The 23,978-nt window shown below is 35.8% G+C and overlaps 1 protein-coding gene across 2 annotated transcripts in view; it reads left to right on the top strand.

Moving 5' to 3' along the window:
• DTHD1 (death domain containing 1) overlaps positions 1-23,978 on the top strand; it is an 84,118-nt gene that overhangs the window by 5,432 nt on the left and 54,708 nt on the right. Inside the window, exons 3-6 of one of the 2 annotated variants that reach the window (XM_019962571.2) lie at positions 955-1,285; positions 5,157-5,336; positions 6,383-6,627; positions 23,447-23,611. In XM_019962571.2, the coding sequence (XP_019818130.2) occupies positions 955-1,285; positions 5,157-5,336; positions 6,383-6,627; positions 23,447-23,611 (921 nt within the window). The remainder of the gene's footprint in view (positions 1-954; positions 1,286-5,156; positions 5,337-6,382; positions 6,628-23,446; positions 23,612-23,978) is intronic. The other variant, XM_070791268.1, reaches the window with a different exon arrangement.

The following is a 23,978-nucleotide window of genomic DNA, read 5'->3' on the forward strand; positions in this document are numbered from 1 at the left end:
GACTCTACAACTTACTATCTGTGTAATTTTCAGAAAGTTAAAATTTCTAAACCTCAGTTTCTTTATTTATAAAATGGTAATGACAGTGGGATATGCCTGACCCCATAGCATGGGAATTTAAACGAAATAATGTCTAGCACAAAACCTGATCATAGAAAGAGCTAAAATATTATTAATAGCTATTTTAATAAGAATTATTGATGTTAAAGATAAAGCAGTTAGTAAGTAACTAATATCAAATTTGAATTCAAATCTATAAGATTCTAAAATGTTTGGCAAAGCTGATGATGCAGAAAGTAAGAGTAAAACCAAAGGTAAAAATAAGCTTTTGGATTGGTTCTTTGAGGAATGTGAATATTCTGTTTCTATTCACCTTGATTAAATGTACATTCACAGTACTTTTATATTTTCTCAATTTTTATTAAAAATGTAATAAGCATCATCACTTGATTTATGGCATTTAGACAATTCCAGGACAACACACACACACACACACACACATTTCCTTTCATCAAAACTTAGAAAACTATCCAGGTATTAGTTTTGATTTATCAAGAAGCTTCAGCAATCTTCAGATTTATATTTGAAGTGAGCAAAACTGAGAGATGAATTGACCACCTAAATAATAACTGTAATAACAACAATAACAATGGATAACTTACATGGTACTTACTATATGCCAGGCATAGCTTTTAAATGACTTTACTGTATAATTGTTCATTTAATTCTCACAGCCTTCATATGAGACTGGTATTATTTTTCACTATTTTAGAGTTGAGAAAGTTGAGGCACAGAGAAGTTGTGTATCTTGCCCAAAGTCACAGTGTCAGAAATGGGAGAGCTGGGATTCACACCACAACACCGTGGCTCTAGAACTGATACTCTTAGACATTTCACTATATAGTCCATAAATCAACTAATTGAAAAACAATGATGTCCCCTTTTCCCCTACAGGTATCTTGATGTGCTGAGTGATGATACTGTCCCCCAAGTGTCTTGTTATATTACAGCACCAGCCTATGTTCTACAACATTTACAATGCAGGATAACTAATAGCATGAGTTCTTTAATAGTGAGTGAGAATGAAGAGTTGGTCAGCAATGTCATCACTGTGGAGTGCTCAGATATGGAAAAGAGAATTCCATTTCCAATATGCATTGCGATTCCATTTACTGCACGTTACAGGGGAAATTACAGAGATATCATGGTGAAAGTGTCTGACATAAACCTTCGATCAAGTTATCTAACTCCAAATTCACTGGAGGGAAAGACAGGAAGTTACAAGGTTGGTCAATCCTTGATTACACCAATATTTTCTCTGTGACTCTTCTAACTAATTACTCAGATTACAAAATCATTGTATAGATATAATTGCTTCATTGGTAAAAATGGAAGGATTGATGAGATTTATGCTGGTGAATCCATGTGTTATTTTTGTTTGTTTGTTTCATTTTTCTATACATAAAGATCAAACAGCAGAGCTTGTTGGTCAAATTTGGGAGTGAAAAACTTGATTCTAGGAACCAGCAAGTGTTATATTTTTGTCTGGAAAGCAAAACCAACATCATTGTTTAATTAGCGTCATACCTTAGACTAGTTTAGACTAACATTTTTAATGGGATGAGCTTCTGTTTAGAATCTCTAGATGACAGTAGCTTTATTTTTATCATTCATGGGTTGAGAAAATATTTGAGTGTCTGTATGTGCTTGTGTGTGTGTTTGCACTGAGATAAATCATGTTTACTATAAATCATGTTTAGTATATATATGGAAAACAGTAAATGTGGTAGTTAGGATATGGATTGTGGAGGAAGACTGCTGGGTTTGAAGTTTGGTTCCTACATCAAACTTTGGTTGCTTGCAATGTCCACTTGAGTAAATTATGTAACCTTGCTATGACCCAGTTTTTTCATCTTAAAAGTGAATACAATAATAGTGTCTACCAGGTAGGGTAATAAGGATTAAATGAGAAAATACACTCAAGATGATAGAAGGAAGCCCATAAACACATTATAGTAGTTAATAAACTATCATTTATATGGTAGACTTTACTATAATAACTCTAAAGCCATCTATTCCATTCCAATCCCAAAGAAAGGCAATGCCAAAGAATGTTCAAACTACTGCACAGTTGCACTCATCTCACGTGCTAGCAAAGTAATGCTAAAAATTCTCTAAGTCAGGTTTCAACAGTACATGAACCAAGAACTTCCAGATGTTCAAGCTGGATTTAGAAAAGGCAGAGGAACCAGAGATCAAATTGCCAACATCTGCTGGATCATCGAAAAGGCAAGAGAATTCCAGAAAAACATCTAGTTCTGCTTCACCGTCTATGCTCAAGCCTTTGACTGTGTGCATCACAACAAACTGTGGAGAGTTCTTCAAGAGATGGGAATACCAGACCACCTTACATGCCTCCTGAGAAATCTGTATTCAGGTCAGGTAGCACCAGTTAGAACTGGACATGGAACAACAGACTGGTTCCAAACTGGGAAAGGAGTATGTCAAGGTTATATATTGTCACCCTGCTTATTTAACTTATATGCAGAGTACATCATGCAAAATGCCAGGCTGGATGAAGCACAAGCTGGAATCAAGATTGCTGGGAGAAATATCAATAACCTCAGATATACAGATGACACAACCCTTATGGTAGAAAGCAAAGAGGAACTAAACAGCCTCTTGATGAAAGTGAAAGAGGAGAGTGAAAAAGCTGGCTTAAAACTCAGCTTTCAAAAAACTAGGATCATGGCATCTGGTCCCATCATTTCATGGCAAATAGATGGGGAAACAATAGAAACAGTGAGAGACTTTATTTTCTTGGACTCCAAAATCACTGTAGCTATGAAATTAAAAGACATTTGCGCCTTGGAAGGAAAGCTATGACCAACCTAGACAGCATATTAAAAAGCAGAGACATTAATTTGCCAACAAAGGATGGTTAGTCCAAGTTATGGTTTTTTCCAGTAGTCATGTATGGATGTGAGGGTTGGACCATAAAGAAAACTAAGAACCAAAAAATTGATGCTTTTGAACTGTGGTGTTGGAGAAGACTCTTGAGAGTCTCTTGGACTGAAAGGGTATCAAACCAGTCAATCCTAAAGGAAATCAGTCCTAAATATTCATTGGAAGGACTGATGCTGAAGATGAAGCTCCAATACTTTAGCCACCTGATGTGAAGAACTGACTCACTGGAAAAGACCCTGATGCTGGGCAAGATTGAAGGCAGGAGGAGAAGGGGATGACAGAGGATTTGGTGATTTGATGGCACCACTGACATGATGAATATGAATTTGAGCAAGCTCCCGGAGTTGGTGATAGACAGGGAAGCCTGGTATGCTGCAGTTCATGGGGTCGCAAAGAGTCTGACACGACTGAGCAACTGAACTGAACTGAACTGCTAGCCATCTGTGGTGACAAAATCATATGCTTTGAAGAAAGAATACATGCACAATTATTAAACTGAGCATAGAGTTGATGGGAACTAAAATTTGAAGTTCTTCTCTGGACCACGGGAACTTATTTTTAAATAATTAAAATTATTTACTTTTCAGCTTTATATAAGTTGTTATTATTTGTAGAGGTGGGTAGGGAATAAATGTAAAAAAATGCCATACATACAAATAATTCTTCTTGACTCATCTTTTCCTCTTCCAATTTGGGTCTTTTCTGAGTTATAAACAAGATTATACAGTTGAATATGAAAGCTGTGCCTGTTCTAATTATTTACTCCAATTCGTGCAACTAAGACGTTTTCTATTCAGTCTAGGAAGTAGCTTGTGGCCTTTTACCATTGACCTATCCATGTGACTATCATAATAATAACAAAAAATGTTCATAGCACATATGCTTTTCACCAAATAGATATGAAGATGGTTAATAAATAGCGCAAAAGAAAAAAGGGAGAACATTTCTACTCAGAAAAATAAAAGCATATACTTTTCTTTTAATAGTTTTCTAATGGTAGTTATCCCTATATTTAGCCCAAGAAAATTTAAACTCTGGATTCCTTCCAAATTTTTGTGTGGTTCATACGACATTTAAGAATTCTAATTCTGGAGTCAGATAAACCATCGTCAGAATTCTGCTCATGACACTCCCCTGCTTAAAAATCCTTCCGTTTCCCCAGTATCTGCCAAATATACTCTAACTGCATGGCAACCATCATGAGTTCCGAGAAAACCTTTTTTCTTACCTCTCACCATTTTCCCTCTGGCCAATTAAGAACATTCATTATGCCGTGAATTTTCCCAGCAACAGATTCATGCAGAGATATTGTGAAATCTCTTCCTTAGTCAGTTTTCAAATGATAGATTATTTTCCATTGTGATTGTCCTGAAATGTTTGTGTGTGTGTCTGGATGATTATCCTCTCATGCCTGGGTGGAGCTCGGCTGGTGTTTGGGGAAGCATTGAATAGACCAGATTACTTCTAAGTCCTCCTCTTCATTTTAAGCTTTGGTGATTATATTGAGTAGATAATTATGTTTTCATTTATGTACACAGTTCCTTTCTGTGTGATAAAAAAGCTTGAATATGTCCTTGCATATATGCATTCCAAATTTAAATGTCACTATATAAAAAAGAAACACAAGTGTGTCTCTTTGCAATCATCTGCTCCCCCTGCATGGAAGAGAGAAATAGAGAAAATGACTTTATCAGGAGGTTATGAATTGTCAGAGGAAGGAATTTGCTGACAGTATAAGTGCTGTAGGATTGGTGTAAACTACCCAAATGATGAAATTTTAGCCCTCAGAATTTCTAAAACTGTTAAACTTTCTGGATAGAGGCCAGTGCTTAAAGTCCATTCTGGAAAAGAAGGATAGGATTCCAAACATGATTAATATTTGTGAAAACACTAAATTTACCTTTTACCTTTTCAGGGGAATAATTTAAATTGAAAAATATATTTATTTCTCTTTTTTTCTATTGTGTGGTTCAAGTTTGAGAAACTCCTAGTAACTACTTCTAGTTTATCTCATGAAAGGACCATCCATTTTGGGTTAATGAAGAAATTCTCAATGACAGAAACAGCATATAGCTATTGTTTTTTCTTTTTTCCCCACAGCTGTAGAATATGTACAGCATATACTTCCAGAATAATGCACTACTAATGTGTTTTAATGTCATTGTCTTAATATCCTTCAATCCACACAGGGGACCTGTGCTGAAGTCAAAGTTTACAAGTTGGGGATCTTTTCTGTTGTGTCTTGTTTAAAGAAAGAGTCCTTTACAGTAACAAAGAAAGGTCTTACTCATAAGACAACCATGGATTCCCGAATATCCTTAAATTACCCTCCAGGAGTTTTCAACTCACCAGTGCTTGTACAAATAAAGGTAAATATTAAAAACTGGTGAGGCTTTGTGTGGGTTATCAAACTTTGTCCTAAAAGGGAAGAAGATACAAATATTTAATATAGCAATAAATGAATTTTCATACTTTTAATCACCTAACTTATAGTGTCATCAGTGAAATAGTGGTGATTTAGAGCATATTAAATCTCATTCCCAAAGAAATCCCTGACTTATTGTAAAGCCTGTTCTAGCTATTTTTTGTCTTATTTTGTTGTACTGTTTATGATATTTGTTGACCAAAAAAATGTTGAATATCTATGATAGAATTAATGTTGGACTTTGGGGCTTTTGTATAATTCAAGAATTCCACCTGAGAGGATGTTTAAAAAAGAAGCTAATCAATTAGAACATTTCTGATTATGAATATTTGGTTATATTTAATTATAAAACAGTTCTTTTGGGGATGAGAATTTAATTCATACAAGCATTACATACAAGACGTACAACTATGTATCAGTATACATTTTAGAAAACATATTTCTTCAATATTTCCTATCCTTCTAGCCTAACTCTCCCTCATGCTCTCCTAATTTCTCCCAGTTGTTACCATAATGGGTAAGGGAATAAAAGTCAGGAAGAAAACATATTATAAATAATTGATTCATAAATATTTTCTATAAACTGTGAAATTTTGAAATCATTCTAGTTATTTTTATTAGCCATTCTTATGTGAGAGGAAACAAATAAATGTAGTCTTGTTTGTCTAGTTTCTGAAGATCACTTGATCTAACAATAGTTCTAATTAGAAATTATGTAAAATGTCTATTTTGTTTTCTGGGTCATTTTGTTGCCTACAATTAACAGTGATTCTCAGTTATTTATAACATAGAACAAGAAACCTAGATTTTACAAAGACTTTGCAAAAAGAGGACCAATCGCTATGATCTTTCATAAGATAGTGTTGATTCTAGCCAACAATGCAGAGAAAAATGTATAAAACTATGTTCTAATAAATTTTTAGAAAATTGACTTGGACATGTGCTGATACTTTGCATCTTCTGCTATATCCTTTATTTTTCTTTGTTTAGGTTCAAACAATTGAACCATCTCTGGTGGCATATTTAAAAACTCAGCAAGAGACTTCCTACTCAGTACTATCCACAAGCCCTATGATTCATGTTCAGCACCCATCAACACATTCTTTTCAGAAGCCAGTCACTGTACTCCTACCTTGCTCTCCACACCCTGACAAAAAAAATCTTGGGTCTGAAATAGATCATAAAAGAACAGCTAGTACCACAACAAACAGAATCATACCTTTGTACTTCAATAGGTAAGTTTGACCCTAATGGCTCTAGTTGACTTAATGGCAAACAAAGAAACATGATTAAAAGTGTAATCAGATATAGTTAAGTATCAGCACTGAAATATGATGAAATATTTTTAATATAGAAACAAAATATTGTGGATCTGGAAGGGTAATGGTTTTAGCTGTCATAGGTCCAAAAGTATGCTCTGAGAAAAGATTGACACAAAAGAGGCAAAATTAATCCTTGCTTTCAAAAAATTTATGATATGGTTAATTACAAAGATGTAAAGGTTTGATCTCTGGGTCAGGAAGATCCCCTGGAGAAGGAAATGGCAACCCACTCTGGTATTCTTGCCCGGAAAACCCCATGGACAAAGGAGACTGGAGAACTACAGTCTGTGGGGTTGCAAAAGAGTCAGACACAAGTTACTGACTAAACACACACACACACACACACACACACACACACACACACACACACAAATAGTAACCCTAATCTTTGTTTCTGTCCTTTCATTTAATACTTTTTTTTTTTCCTAACAAGAAAGGTAAACAGGAACCTTTACATTCTTTGATTCTGAAGGCAATTTTTTTTTTTCTTTTTGGAAAAAACATTAGAGGGAGAAACAACTTCAGACAGAAATAATAACAATTATTAACTGAGAAGCTAATTTTTTAAACCAGATTCCTTATGTATATTATCTCATCCAATCTGCCCACCACCTCACCTTCATTTTATCACTTGGAGGTCTGAAACTCAATGAGACTAAGAACTTGTATTACAATTATCTGCAGGTTGTACATCTGAGGATCAATCTATCACAGGTCAATAATATTTTTTTTAAAAATTCTAGCAAGCTTCCCAAGGCAAAACTTGAATATGCCATGCACTGGCAACTATTTATATACCATTTAACTGTATCAAGTATTATAATTAGTCTTGAGATAATTAAAAAGAAGATGTGTGTCTAGATTATGTGCAAAGCCTATGCCAATTTCAAAAGGGACTTGAAAAGTTTGGTACCTGTAGGGGTCTTGGAACCAGTCTCTTGCACCCAGATACTGAGGAGGGACTGTGCCTAAGAAGTGTGTGAGCTGGGTTTGGACTCACATATTTTACCTCTAATCATGACTCTGTATAGCACATGGATCTGCCATGTATTTAGTTTGAGGCTGTAAGATTAGAAATTGAGAGGTGGAGTATTTGCTCTTTACCACTGTGTTTCTAATTTAGGAAGCTGACAATAGTAGAACATTGGCCAGGCGACCAAGTTAAACTTTTGTTAGTATTAGGTATGTGAGAGCGAACACAGAAGTATAGACACTATTCAGTTGTCTGTGCTTTTGCTGTACAACATTATATGTATTATATCCTAATTGGCATTGAGTTAATCCATGTTCTTGTATATCATGGTAAAGTACGATTTAAAACCAAAAATATCCTGGAGCTTCCTACTTAAACATATTAGTCTTAACAGATTAAGACATTCTCTTTCAAATATCCTCGCATTTTATATACATATATTTTATGTGTGTGTGTGTGTGTGTGTGTGTGTGTGTGTGTGTGTATATATATATATATTTAAAGATGAGAACTTAACTCTAAAATTTGATTCTTACTGGTAACTTATTGCTAAAATCTAGTAAATGTTTCAGTTGTCTCTAGGGTAGGTTGCAAAGGATTAATAAAAATAAATTTGTGTTGACATGTACTTTATATTATAAAACAAAGTAGCTACATTTGCCAGAAAGATAATAATAAAACAATTTCCTGTTCCCAATTGTTGATCTTATTCATAGTCTATATACACCAGTGAGAATAAAAATGTATCCCTGTCATACACAAATATCATTTGTGCAAGTGACTAGATCAATGTTTCTTTTGCCTCTCCCTTGCTGTACTTCCACATCCCTCAGAAACAACAGGGCAGAATGTGGAGAGAAATTGGAGACAGTGTATTGCACTGTCAAAAATGAAATTGCCAAAATATAGGGATAACAGTAGAGGCAATAATATCTCTAAAAGATATGCATACTGGGGGTGGCAAATTTTCATACACTTCATTGACTCAAAGTACTGGAAATCTAGTCAGTACCGATAGGAGAATGTTACACCTTGGTCCAGAGAAATTATACTCGGCAAAAATGACTAGACACTGAAAACTGGTTTAGAAATGTTGCCCTCTAGATCTATGAAAGATTCAAATGACAACCAAATTGAAAATGGGTGAACAGATGTTCACTCAAAGATAAGAAAATACCCAACTCCTCCATGATGTGGTAAGGGAAAAAAAATAATACCAATCAACACCAAGACTTCAAAGAAGAACAAAAATAACCACAACAAAAATATATAGAAATGACCATCAGGATGGGGCAGAAAAGAATAAAGAACAACAGGGTGAGATACAAAGATAAGAAACTGAGATGAAAAGTCACCAAGGTATGATAAGGGCTCATCTAAAGTGATATAACTTAAGAAATTTAAGTACCATTGAGAAAGAGACCAAAACAACCACAAAAAAGTAATAATCAAAGGCACAGAGATGTAATTTTCTGATGTTGACTAAAACCTTGAGTTAGAAAGTGTTATTTCAAAATTTATGGAAAAAAACCTATACTTTAGACATAACATGGCAAATTGAAATGTATTTTTAAATAAAAGGTAATTCCATAAGCATTCATTCAGCAGAAATAGATTCAGTAAGAAGGAATAAAATCAGTCTAGCCCCAGGCTCATTCTGTATAGCATGATAAATGGACTAAAGCCTTCATAGATTTGAAGGGAAGATGTGGAATTAGGGTTTTCACCTAACAAGCTTTTTTTTTTTTTTTTTTTTTAAATACAAGTGCTCACAAAATGTACTACTCACTTGATCTTAGCAAAATAAATAGATAAAATTAATGAGTTGGGAATAAAAATTTAACAGATCAAGAATAGGACATTAACTCATTTTCAAAAATCTAGAATTGAATATAAATTATATAAAAGCAAAAGAAAAGTAAAAATTCATATGGCAAAATGGTAACAGAAAGAAAACAAGAAAACAGCATGGTGAAATTAAAGAGAAACTATTATATAAATAAAATCATCATTTATATTAATGGGAAATAGATGGGGAAACAGTGTCAGACTTTTATTTTGGGGGGGCTCCAAAATCACTGCAGATGGTGACTGCAGCCATGAAATTAAAAAACGCTTACTCCTTGGAAGGAAAGTTATGACTAACCTAGATAGCATATTCAAAAGCAGAGACATTACTTTGCCAACAAAGGTCCGGCTAGTCAAGGCTATGGTTTTTCCAATGGTCATGTTTGGATATGACAGTTGGACTGTGAAGAAAGCTGAGCACCAAAGAATTGATGTTTTTGAACTGTGATGATGGAGAAGACTCTTGAGAGTCCCTTGGACTGCAAGGAGATCCAACCAGTCCATTTTAAAAGCGATCAGCCCTGGGTGTTCTTTGGAACGAATGATGCTAAAACTGAAACTCCAGTACTTTGGCCACCAAATGCTAAGAGCTGACTCCCTGGAAAAGACCCTGATGCTAGGAGGGATTGGGGGCAGGAGGAAAAGGGGACAACAGAGGATGAGATGGCTGGATGGCATCACCAACTGATGGACGTGAGTCTGAGTGAACTCCTGGTGATAGTGATGGACAGGGAGGCCTGGCATGCTGTGATTCATGGGGTCACAAAGAGTCATACACAACTGAGCGACTGAACTGAACTGAAATATAAATAGGTTAAACATAATTTATATGAATGTCCACCTTAATCTTAAATATTTTTAATATTTTACATGCTACATTTGTGGAGATTTCCTTAGATTTATCATATATTTTACCAATTTTACTGTCAATTGTTTAAGTTGTTCATTTTAATAATTATAATTCTCTTTTCTAAAAGGCTATTATTATATATTAAAATTTTTAAAATATCTTTTCTGAGGTTCTCTATTTTTTCATTATGCTTACTATTTCTTCTTTTATTCCTTTAATCATTGTAAACACTTTCGTTTTAAGTCTCATTCAGATTATCTTACCTATGAGCATGATATTAACTGTGATATCTATTTACATGGTATAAACTAGTAAATTGTCTTTCATACTAATTCTACTCTACAAATTTTAGCCTTAGAAATTTATTTCCAAGTATTGATTATACTTCTTGATCAGATCAACTGTTCTTCTCCCTTCCTTTCCACCCACAGCTTTTTTTTTTTTTTTTAAACTTTACATAATTGTATTAGTTTTGCCAAATATCAAAATGAATCCGCCACAGGTATACATGTGTTCCCCATCCTGAACCCTCCTCCCTCCTCCCTCCCCATACCATCCCTCTGGGTCGTCCCAGTGCACTAGCCCCAAGCATCCAGTATCGTGCATCGAACCTGGACTGGCATCTCGTTTCATACATGATATTTTACATGTTTCAATGCCATTCTCCCAAATCTTCCCACCCTCTCCCTCTCCCACAGAGTCCATAAGACTGTTCTATACATCAGTGTCTCTTTTGCTGTCTCGTACACAGGGTTATTGTTACCATCTTTCTAAATTCCATATATATGCGTTATTATACTGTATTGGTGTTTTTCCTTCTGGCTTACTTCACTCTGTATAATAGGCTCCAGTTTCATCCACCTCATTAGAACTGATTCAAATGTTTTCTTTTTAGTGGCTGAGTAATACTCCATTGTGTATATGTACCACTGCTTTCTTATCCATTCATCTGCTGATGGACATCTAGGTTGCTTCCATGTCCTGGCTATTATAAACAGTGCTGTGATGAACATTGGGGTACACGTGTCTTTTTCCCTTCTGGTTTCCTCAGTGTGTATGCCCAGCAGTGGGATTGCTGGATCATAAGGCAGTCTTACACTGTTGGTGGGAATGCAAACTAGTACAGCCACTATGGAGAACAGTGTGGAGATTCCTTAAAAAACTGGAAATAGAACCACAGAAGCTTTTGTATGCTTCTTTGTTGCTTTCCTGAGTCAGTTGTTCAAAGGGATTTTGGTTGTTTTTGTTGTTTCTCATTTCAAGGCCAGTACTGTCCTTTTGGGGGTTCCAGTTTTATGACTGAGTCAGTTCTAGCTGACAGCTGGAGGCTGTATGTAATGTGCCTAAGTGCATGTTAGACTCCAGACCCCACACATCTGGTGTGTGTGCGTGACTGGTGGGATTGGGGCAGGCTGATTCATGGAATCAATCCCTTGTGTTCCCTAGGAAGGAAAAAGAATTCTAGCTTTTTGAGATTTTTTTCCCCCCAGATCTAGGGGATTTTCTTTCCAGCTTCAGAGTTTGTCTAACTTGTGTGTTTGTGTGTGTGTGTCACTTTGTCTGGCGTTCTAAGATTGCCATTTGTCATCAATTCAACTAGCCAAATTTCTTTTTTCTTCTCCATTTCTTTGCCTTAGTACATGATCTCTCTGCTTTTTCTGCCATGATTAGCTGAAGAACTCTCATTTGTTCTATAAGTTGAAGCTCAGCTCTCTCCTTATGTCAGGATAGTCTGTGATCTCCAGAAGGGATTAACTGCTCCTCTCTTAGTTCCAGCCCTGTTCTTTTGTATATCTTAAATCACACCATAGTGTTATTAAATTTATCTTTTCCATTTATAACCACTCAGCATAATTACAACATAGTTGGTGCCATGTTGAATTTGGTGAATTAAATAAATTAATGAGTAAATTTGTGGAAAAATAAATCATGCCATTAATTTTCTGTACTTTCTGACAATACTAAATTGATAAATTATGATATGCTCTGCTGCTATTAGTGATAGACATGGGAGATGCATTTTCCCTATCTAGAGGAGCATAAAACAATTAAGTAAAAACCTATATGAACTATTTACTTAACATTCTTATATCAAAGAGTAAAAGTTAGCTGAACATTTTCTGTGGAAATAGAAACACAATGAAGCAATCCATGTCTCAGAATATAAAAAAGATAAAATGATTTGATGTCAAAATGTAGTTTGAAAATAAAGAATAAAAGGTCTTTGTTGTAGTACATTCCTTCATGTGTGAATGATTTCTGGGCAAAACATGACAGTCATTTAATTATGAGCCAGAAAAGATTTCTTGATAGTAATGAAAGGAGAAATTAATTTATTAAATAGAAGCTTATTTCATATTATGCAAGAAATATTTTAGAGAATTAGATGGGAAATTGTGTTTTTTTTTTTTTGCATGAAAAATGCCATTTCTACAAAATGCTATTGGTTTTAAGATAACCTTATTAAAATATATGTGAGTCATATAAAGAATATCTGTACAATATACATGTCATATAAAAATAATAAAATGGAGAAACTGGTAACACTATCACATAACTTAAGAAATTATATATCATTAATAAAATTACATCTCTTTACTTGTCTCTTCCCATCCTATCCCTTACCTCCCTACCCTAATTACTCTTCATTTTCACCAAAGTTAACCACTATTAAAAAATTTTGACTCATTCCTGTGCTTTTAACTTTTTTTACTTTCATCAATATATTTTTATTCATCCATATATAATGTCTTGTGTGGCTTTGTCTGTGCTTGCCACTTCTAAAAATGCTACCCTTCTGCATATAGTCTTATGGTCTTGCTGTTCCATTTATTATTGTATAAAGTTTGTTCTCATTTCTGTATAATAGTCTATTGAATAGCTTCATATTTCAATCATCAGTGTTCTTATTGGGGGATATTCGTGTAGTTTCAATTTTTGCTAACATGGATATTACTATTATGATTATTCTTCACTCAAAGTATATTGTGTAGGCACTTCTTCAGAGTATCAACCAGTCTTACTGCTGGGCATAGCGTATACACATGTACAATTTTACAGGTTTTACAAACTGGTAGAACTAAATTTCATTCTCCCAGTATTTTTTATATTTTTTAGCCTTGCATATTATCAGATTTTGTAATCTGAAAATCTAATAGTTGTAAAATGGATTTTTGTGGCTTTAATCTGTAGTTCTCTGATTAAAATAAAGGTGGCATCTTTCATAATGGCTTTTATTAGATATTTGTGTTTTCTTATATGTCAGTTCAGTCAGTTCAGTCGCTCAGTCGTGTCCGACTCTTTGCGACCCCATGAATCGCAGCACGCCAGGCCTCCCTGTCCATCACCAACTCCCGGAGTTCACCCAGACTCACGTCCATCGAGTCAGTGATGCCATCCAGCCATCTCATCCTCTGTCGTCCCCTTCTCCTCCTGTCCCCAATCCCTCCTAGCATCAGAGTCTTTTCCAATGAGTCAACTCTTCGCATGAGGTGAACAAAGTACTGGAGTTTCAGCTTTAGCATCATTCCTTCCAAAGAACACCCAGGGCTGATATCTTTCAGAATGGACTGGTTGCATCTCCTTGCAGTCCAAGGGACTCTCAAGAGTCTTCTCCAACACCACAGTTCAAAAGCATCAATTCTTTGGCGCTCAGCTTTCTTCATAGTCCAACCCTCACATCCATACATGACCACTGGAAAAACCATAGCCTTGACTAAACGAACCTTTGTTAGCAAAGTAATGTCTCTGCTTTTGAATATGCTATCTAGGTTGGTCATAACTTTCCTTCCAAGGAGTAAACGTCTTTTAATTTCATGGCTGCAGTCACCATCTGCAGTGATTTTGGAGCCCCTCAAAAATAAAAGTCTGATACTGTTTCCACTGTTTATCCATCTATTTCCCATGAAGTGATGGGACCAGATGCCATGATCTTCGTTTTCTGAATGGTGAGCTTTAAGCCAACTTTTTCACTCTCCACTTTCACTTTCACCAAGAGGCTTTTGAGTTCCTCTTCACTTTCTGCCATAAGGGTGGTGTCATCTGCATATCTGAGGTTTTTGATATTTCTCCCAGCAATCTTGATTCCAACTTGTGTTTCTTCCAGTCCAGCGTTTCTCATGATGTACTCTGCATATAAGTTAAATAAACAGGGTGACAATATACAGCCTTGACATACTCCTTTTCCTATTTGGAACCAGTCTGTTGTTCCATGTCCAGTTCTAACTGTTGCTTCCTGACCTGCATAAAGATTTCTCAAGAGGCAGATCAGGTGGTCTGGTATTCCAATCTCTTTCAGAATTTTCCACAGTTTATTGTGATCCACACAATCAAAGGCTTTGGCATAGTCAATAAAGCAGAAATAGATGTTTTTCTGAAACTCTCTTGCTTTTTTGATGATCCAGCAGATGTTGGCAATTTGATCTCTGGTTCCTCTGCCTTTTCTAAAACCAGCTTGAACATCAGGAAGTTCATGGTTCACATATTGCTGAAGCCTGGCTTGGAGAATTTTGAGCATTACTTTACTAGCATGTGAGATAAATGCAATTGTGCAGTACTTTGACTGTTAATTTCTTGCTCATTTTTGAACTTTTTACATTGATTTGTAAATTTTTAATGGTCTCGGTGCTAACCTTTGTCAATTTGTGGCCTGTAGTTTTATATTTACGTGACTAATTTATCATATATTTCTTTTATTATCAGTGTTTTTTGTCCCAGTCCTAAAATACTTCTATCTCCTAAATTATAAAAGTGTTCTTCTTTATTATCTTATAATTTTAAAGGTTTGGATTTCATGTAAGTCTTCAATCCATCTGAAATTGACTTTTACATACAATGTGAGGTAAAAATTCATATATTGTTTTTATGTGGATAGACAGCATGATTTTTTGAATGGTTATTTCTTTCCCTAACAATCTGTGAAGCCTCCTCTGTCATATAACAGATTTTCTTCTGAACTGTTCCACTGGTCAGTCTTGTTGTATAGTTTTGAGCTAATCTAACACTGTCATAACTTTTAAGGCTTTATAATAAGTTGATCCCTGATAGGTAAGCCATATCATATTATTCTTATCCAGATATTTTTTTGGTTTGTTTTCCTTGAAATTTTTCCACTCATATAAAATAGAATTTGTTAAGGTCCACAAAAACAAACTGTTGGGGTTTTGCTGGTAATTGCCTCTGACATATGGGTCAGTTTGGAGAAAGATGACATCTTTAGTATATTGTATCTTTAAATCTATTACCTGTAATATATGCTTCAATTTGTGTTGTTTTCCAATGTCTTTCAATGAAGCATTGCCAAAAAGTCTCCACACATATACTATATATATTTTATTAGGCTTATTCCTAAATACTATATAGCTTTGGTATGTGGATTGGAAAGTCAAGTAAGAATTTAATTTTCCAAATCAAAAGTAAAATATCACTCAGACTGGCCAACATAATACAGTAAGCCTCCTTTGTGCAAGTTGTGAACTTTCAAAGATGTGAACATGTGTCTGCATGCCCAACCATGTAAGTTAGTTCACATGTCTGGCATACATCATCATGTGTATGCATTCTCTACAAGTGGCTATGATTTTGTGTACTTTATTGTTCTATGGAGTATTCAGTAGAACAGTATCTTTATTTCAAGTCCAGGATGTATGGAAAAAAGAGTAAAAGCAGTGGTGATACAGTTGGTACTGCTAAGAAGTGCCAAGAGATACCGATGGAAACAAAAGTGAAAATAATTGAGAGAGTGGAGCGAGGCGAAAAGATGACAGACATCTCTTGTTCTTATAACATGAATTGTTCTGGTATGATTCTAAAGAAAAAAGACTTGTGAAGATTATAGAATCTGTGAAGTCTGCTGTGCTGATGATGTCAATGATGTCGGCAATACTATTTAAGAAGCATGGAAAAGTGATAGGGGAAATGGAGAAACCTCTCAGTGTGTGAATGCATGCATGCTAAATTGCTTCAGTCATGTCTGACTCTTTGTGACCCTACAGACTGTAGCCCACCTGGCTCCTCTGTCCTTGCAGTTCTCCAGGCAAGAATCCTGGAGTGGGTTGTCATGCCCTAACCCAGGGGATCTTCCTGACCCAGGTATCAAACCAATGTTTCTTATGTCTCCTGCATCAGCAGGTGAGTTCTTTACCACTAGCACCACCTGGATCAGCATCAAGTCCCACTTAGCTTAATGCTGCCTGGGAGTTTCCTGAAATACTTTGAGAAATTATTGATGAAAGCAAGTATTTACTTAGTATTCCCTGGTAGCTCAGATGGTAAAGAATCTGCCTGCAATTCAGGAGACCTGGGTTCAATCCCTGAGTTAGGAAGATCCCCTGGAGAAGGAAATGGCAACCCGCTCCAATATTTTTGTCTGGAGAATCCCATGAACAGAGAAGCCTGGTAGGCTATAGTCCATAAAGCTGCAAAGATTCAGACACAACTGAGCAGCTAATGCTTTCGTTTACCTAAGGAGGTTTTTAATATGGATGTGACAGCGAATGTGCAACAGAGAAAGAACAAAGAGAAACCAAAGGAAAAAGGAGTAACTGAAAAACCAAAGAGATTCGTGACACAGGAAATGGCAAGGAGATTTTCTTTATTTGAGGAGGTACTGTTTATTCTTGAGGGACAGGACCCAGATGTAGAATGTTACATGAAGGTTGCAGCAGCCATTGCAGAATGCAATCCAAAGCCACCCTGTCATGTATGATAAGAAAAAAAAAGAGCTACTACCCAGACATCACTGGATTTTTTTTTTCCAAGAGGGTAGATAGAATTTAATCCAGCAAGAAACCAGAACCTGTGCCATCAATGTCAGGCATGAGTGAAATTGCAGCTTGGCCTCCATCTCCTATTGCTGATGATCCTTCAGCTCTACCATCTCTCACTTCTTCTCATTCCTCTAGTCAGTAACTTTTTTTGCTTCTTTACTAGATGTCAACCCCTGTATGCAAGCTATTGTAATATACTACAGTACTTTTCAAGGTACTTCATGATTAAAAATGATTCCTTTATTTTTTGTGTTTGTTTTTTATGTATTATTTGTGTGAAAAATATATTAAACCTATTACAGCATAGTACTATATAGCTAATCATGTTAGTTGGGTACCTAGGCTAACTTTGTTGGACTTATGAACAAAGTGGACTTATAAACTCTCTCTTAGAACAGAACTCATTCATATATAAGGGACTCACTGTATTAAGGAAGATCAACATTGGAGGACTGACCCTCCCTGACTTCAAGGTGAACTACAAAGCTACAGTGATCAAGACAGTGTGGTAGTGACCACTTAAGAATTGACACATAGACCAATAGAACAGAATACAGAACCCAGAAAATACAACCAACTGATCTTTGACGAAGGGAAAAAGGCAATACAATGGAGCCAAGTCAGTCTCTTCAACAAATGGAGTTGGAACAAGTGAACATTCACATGCAAAAAGAGTGAGTCTAGACACAAATATTATACCCTTTACAAAAGTTAATCCAAAATAGTAGCATGTAAACATAAATATGAAACACAACAGCATACAAAACTCCTAGAAGATAACATAGGTGAAAATCTAAATGATCTTGTGTAAAGTGATGACTTTTTCGATAAAACATCAAAGGTATAGTCTGTGAAAAAAATAATTGATATTGTTGGACCTCATAAAGTTAGAAACTTCTACACTGGGCAAAAAATGCCAAGTGCGTAAGAAGATGAGCCACAAACTGGGAGAAAATATTTGCAAAAGGTACATCTGATAAAGGACTGTTATCCAAAATTTGTAAATAAGTCCTAAAACCCAACAATAAGAAAACAAAGACCTGATTCAAAAATAGGCCAAAAACTTTGATACCTCACCAAAGACAATGTACAGTTGCCAAATAAGAATTTAAAAAGATGATCTATATCATATAAGTGAGACTCACTTATAACACTTATAACATGTGTTAACATAACACTCTAACATATGTAGATATCACTACATATCTATTAGAATGACCCAAATCTGGGACATTAACAACTTCAAATGCTGGTGAAGATGGGGCAAAACAGGAATTCTCATTCGTTGCTGGTGGGAATGCAAAATGGTACACTTTAGAAGATAGTTTGTTGATTTCTTACAGAACTAAATATAATCCCACCATATGATCCAGCAATAGCACTCCTTGGTATTTCCCCCAAAGGAGTTAAAAATGTATACACACAGGTGTTATAGCAGCTTTATTCTTATCTGTCAAAACTTGGTAGCAAGCAAGATGTTCTTCAGCAGGTGAATGAATAAATAACACCCACACAATAGAATATTATTCAGCACCAAAAATAAATGAGCTAACAAGCCACAGAAAGACATGGAGGCACCTTAAATGCGTACTGCTAAGTGAAAGAAGCCAATCTGAAAAGGCTGTTTGATACATACTATACAGCATTTTGGAAACGGCAAAACCATGAAGACAGTAAAATATCATAGTTATAGGAGTTTGGCATTGGAGACAAATGAACGGCACAGTACAAAGACTTTTTAGGTTGGTAAAAACCTAAATCACTCTGTACAATACTATAATGATGGATATGTGTCAATATGTATTTGTCCAAATCCACAGAAGTGTTAGTCACTCAGTCATGTCCTATTCTTTCGATCTCATGGACTGTAGCCCTCCAGGCTCATCTGTCCATGAAATTCTCCAGGCAAAAATAATGGAGTGGGTTGCCATTTCCATTTCTAGGGTTTCTGTAGGGGAAACTAGAATTGGATGCCTCCTCTAAGGAAGATTCCTGGGCATGTTCATTGTCAGAACATTCCTCTCCTTTGAAACACTTAGGGCTTCCCTGATAGCTTACCTGGTTAAGAATCTGCCTGCAATTCAGGAGACCATGGTTCAATTTCTCAGTTGGGAAGGTCTGCTGGAGAAGGGATAGGCTATCCAGTATTTCTGGGCTTCCTTGGTGGCTCAGCTGGTAAAGAACCCGCCTGTGATGTGGGAGACCTGGGTTCAATCCCTGGGTTGGGAAGATCTGCTGGAGAAGGGAAAGGCTACTCACTCCAGTATTCTGGCCTGGAGATTTCCATGGACTGTATAGTGCATGGGGTCACAAAGAGTTGGACAGACTGAATGACTTTCACTTTCACTTTCTAACTGCCAGATTGTTTAATTGTTAGCCATTCAGTGCAACACAAAGAGTGAACTCTAATGAAATTAAGGACTTTGGGTGGCTATGCTATGCCAATGCAAGTTCATCAATTATAGTAAACATACCACTCTGGTGGGGAATGGGGAATGGGGATAAATGGAAGAAGTTATGCATTTGTGGGAGTAGGTGATATATGGGAAATCTCTACACCTTCCTCTCCTTTTTACTATGAGTCTAAAACTGCACTAAAAATATAGTTTAATAAACAAGAAAAGAAATTATCCTTGAAAAGTCCCCTGTATCGTCTATTTGCAAACACAAAATATTGAGGTACTTTGGAACAGATCTTTTTATCTTGGAGAAAAATCTTTAATTGTGTGGCACTAAGGCATATGTCTGGGAATTATGTTATCAGTATACTGTAAGACTTGAAAAAAGCAGCCTAGGGCAGATATGTGCTGGTTTGTGTATCCTTCTACTTTATTTTTAGATAATTATACCAGAAATTCTAGAAATTGTCTTTTCCATCCATGTGGAGCTCATAGAAGTTTTCATGTTCTTCAGTGTTCAGTATAATTGAATATTTGACCTCAAACGGGCCAAACATAATTCCCTCAATGCCTGAAATTTTGGACATGGAAAGAGTCTTGAACTCAAGAAATAGCAAAGTCAGCTGTTCTTGAATAAACAAGTTGATTTAATAAAGGTTGATTATGTTTTATGGAACTATTAGTATATCAAAATCTCATCTTTTGTGGAGTCTGATCAAGGGCTATTCACTGCCAGGTAATACTACTTGTCAAAGTTTGCTGATGGTATCATAAAACAAAGAGTTTAATTACAGAGTTGTTAAGAACATCTGGAATAAATAAGGATGTCTTCAAATTATTTAATTTCAATACAGGTTGTGTCTATTATCATATTAAAGACTAAATTTTAAGTGATAGATGTACTAACTAACCTAATTATGGCACTACTTGTCAATATATACAAGTATCAAATCATCACATTGCACATGTCAAACTCACATAAAGTTACATGTATATTGTATCTCAATGGAAAAAAATAGTCTAAATTTGATCTTCATATCATTAAGGACTTTTTTTACTTTAAGTGATAGAAAAACAAACTCAACAGGGAATCCTTTAGTCCATGTAAATTACAAATCTAGGGATACTTTTATTTTAATATTTCACTTGAGCCATAAAGAATAATATTAAAATATTATTTTTCAGTATTTCTGCTTTTTCTGCCTTTCTCTGTGCCAGTTTCATTCTTTGACATATTCCTCATGCTGGAGATATTTCTACATCTTCAAAACTCCAAGTTCAGTAGAAAAGAAGAATCTTTCTTTCGCCATGACTATACGTAAAAGCCCTGGGTCTTATTCTTACTCCAAATCTGTCACAAACCCATCACTAAATAGATCACTGAAACCAAAAGGAAGACGTGCTATACAAGGCAGACTCGCCTAGTTTATGACATGATAACAAAAACCTGATTCATCAAAGACAGGCTGCCTCTTGGTCATCTCTCTCCCAGACTTAAGTTGAAGGGCAGTCATTGTTTTGTTGCTGTCATGGTAGCAGAAAAAAGAGCCTTGGATACACTTAAACTAGCAGTTAAATACTTAGCCTGAAAATGACAAAATGACATTTCTCAATATTCATTAACCAGAACTGGTCACATAGCCCCACTCAACCACAGGGGACAAGGAAGTACGTTTCTATCATGTGCTCAGAATGTGCAGAAATCGGGTATTTTGGCAGATAGCACTGACGAATGCCACATGTACTATATGGCTCAAATCAAACACTCACCCAGACCTGGGGGTAGGGTCAGCCCCACCACAGTGGATAACATGTAGATTTTCACAGAAAACTTAGGCTATTAGCAGGGAAAAAGTAGTTTTTTATCAGAAAAAATTAATATTACACATAATGAAGTCAATGTATAGTAAATGACCAAAATTCTGGATTCAGTATGAGTATATCTTCCTGTGTTAATAGATCATTAACTTCCAAGTGTTAAAAATTTACCATATTTGTGGTTATAAGCCAAAAGCTAAAAACTTATATTTTCCCCTATCCTCTTGCTTTTAATCTGGGTTGATCAACATAGTCTAAATTTTTAAGGGTAGACATTTTAAACATAGTTCAGTTCCTCATTCTGGTTCATAAGATAGCTCAACCTGTGAAACTAAAGTGGTTTTAAACACATAACTAATTCTATTCACAAGTGAAGATGGGAGATTCACGTTTACATATTCATTCTTTTTGTTTGTTTTCTTTTCTTCTTTCTTTTCTTTTTGTTTTAACTTTTTTGGCCCCATAGTATGGCATGTGGGATCTTAGTTCCCTGAGCAGGGATCAAACCCACATCCCTTGTCATGGAAGTGAGGAGTCTTAACCACTAGACCTACAGGGAAGTCCTTGTCTTAATTCTTTTAATTTTTTAAAATGTAGTTTCACTTATTTATATTTGGCTGTGCTGGGTCTTTGTTGCTGGGTAGGCTGTTTATCCGGTTGTGGGTAGCTGGAGCTACTCTGTAGTTGTGGTGTGCAGGCGTCTCTCGTGGAGCACGGGCTCTAGGGCATACGTGCTTCAGCAGGTAGGTTCAGTATTTGCGGCTCCTGGGCTCTAGAGTACAGGCTCAATAATTGCGGCACTCGGACTTAGTTGCTCCACTGTACGTAGTATCTTCCTGGATCAGGGGAACGAGCCCGTATCTCCTGCATTGGCAGGTAGTTTCTTTACCACTGAGCCATCAGGGAAGCCCCCTGTCTTCATTGTTAAGTACTTAGCTAGAGTTGTTCTATCCTCTTATGGGATGTAGCATCATTAGATCAGGTTTTGTTTTTCTTTTTCCAGCAAGATATTCAGTATCAAGGAATTTTCTTTCATTAATTGTGAGGAACCGGTATCTATTTCAATGAATTTAAGAAAAGAAGAACTTACTGTAAGGCTTCAATACTTAATCTCTGCTTTCTCCATCTCTAAGCCTACATTACTTGATCTTGTTTTTTTTTTTTGTTTATTGTTTTTCCTTTTCTCTCTTCACATCTGCTCTGGCATTTCTTTCTTAATAATCTCTCTGCTTACTCATTTTCATAGCCCAGGGCACTACAACCAAAGGGTAGGAAGTTATAATACAATCTCTGGGCCTCTTTATTAGTTAAATTTCAAAGACAGGAATCAAATTGGTTAGGTGTTGGAAATTGATCCACTGTTAGCGAAATCAGCTCTGGTTGGGGGAAAGTATCACATAATACAATACAACTGCCTCTTTTAAGGCTTTAAGGTGGGGCAGGTTAGCAAGAAGGAGAACTGTACAAGAAAGCTAATTGGCCATGCCTACTGTAGGAATTAGGATGAGAATATCAATACCATTTACGCTTATACAATTTTATGTGCTTTACAAACTGTAACTCATTTAATCCTACAAGGTTGATAGTATCATTACACTCATATTGCAGATGAGAAGACTGAGATATAGGGAGGTCAAGGCAGAGCCATCCAGAATTTGGAAGTAGGTAGCATTGCTCCAGAATTTATGGTTGCTATATTGGGTTTACATCAGTGAGTTTACTGTCTTGGGATATTCCCTTAACTCTTTGACCAGGAGCAAAATGCTTCTCATTCTCCAAGGCTCATCTTGAATATTAGCATTGCCACTTTGCAAGCTCTCCTTCTGCTGTTAAACCGTCTCATACATTCCCTTCATTACTACACAGATCACCTTGTCCTGTGATTAATACTGTGAGCTTCTACTGAGCGAGGGCAAAATATTTCTTACCTTTGTGTTCTTGATGTGTGGTATAATGACTGGCACACAACATATACTTAAAGAACTGTTATTGGATAGTTCATTTAATGAAAGAATGAATTAAATATGATTTATGCTATACAAACCTTACAAATTTCTCTCCTGCTACTGTAATATAGGACAAAAAGCACTTCCATAAGAAAACCCAGAAACAATGCTTGCGAATCTTTGAAATTATTGGGATTCAAAAGCCGGGAGAGTGGTTGGTTTGTGCTTGATGATGTCGTGGTGAGATCTGTGCAGAGTGGCCTGATATCATTTGAATTGTGTGAACATCTAGAGAGGTAATACAATAGTAAACAATAAATGTTGATGATATTCTATTCTGATGGCTTGTAATTGATGTTTATAGAAGTAGAATCATAGGATTCGATTTTTTTTATTTCTCAGATAGAAATATGAATAGTCCTTTAGGGTGTGTTTAAAATGCAAACTAGATCTGACATGAATACACTATCTGTAATTTCATTCATGATAGTTTAATAAGTGCTGTTGGAAACCAGTCTTAACTTAGATTTATTTTTACAGCTTTCTTCTAACTCCAAAATAGTTCTAAAATAGTGCCTTCATTTCTGAAATTCCATGGAGATAGTAATTAACTGTTCTTATTATGCTCATCTCCTACGTATGTATTAACTGAATTTGTTATTT

Source organism: Bos indicus, chromosome 6, assembly GCF_029378745.1.
Source record: "Bos indicus isolate NIAB-ARS_2022 breed Sahiwal x Tharparkar chromosome 6, NIAB-ARS_B.indTharparkar_mat_pri_1.0, whole genome shotgun sequence".
NCBI lineage: Eukaryota > Metazoa > Chordata > Mammalia > Artiodactyla > Bovidae > Bos > Bos indicus.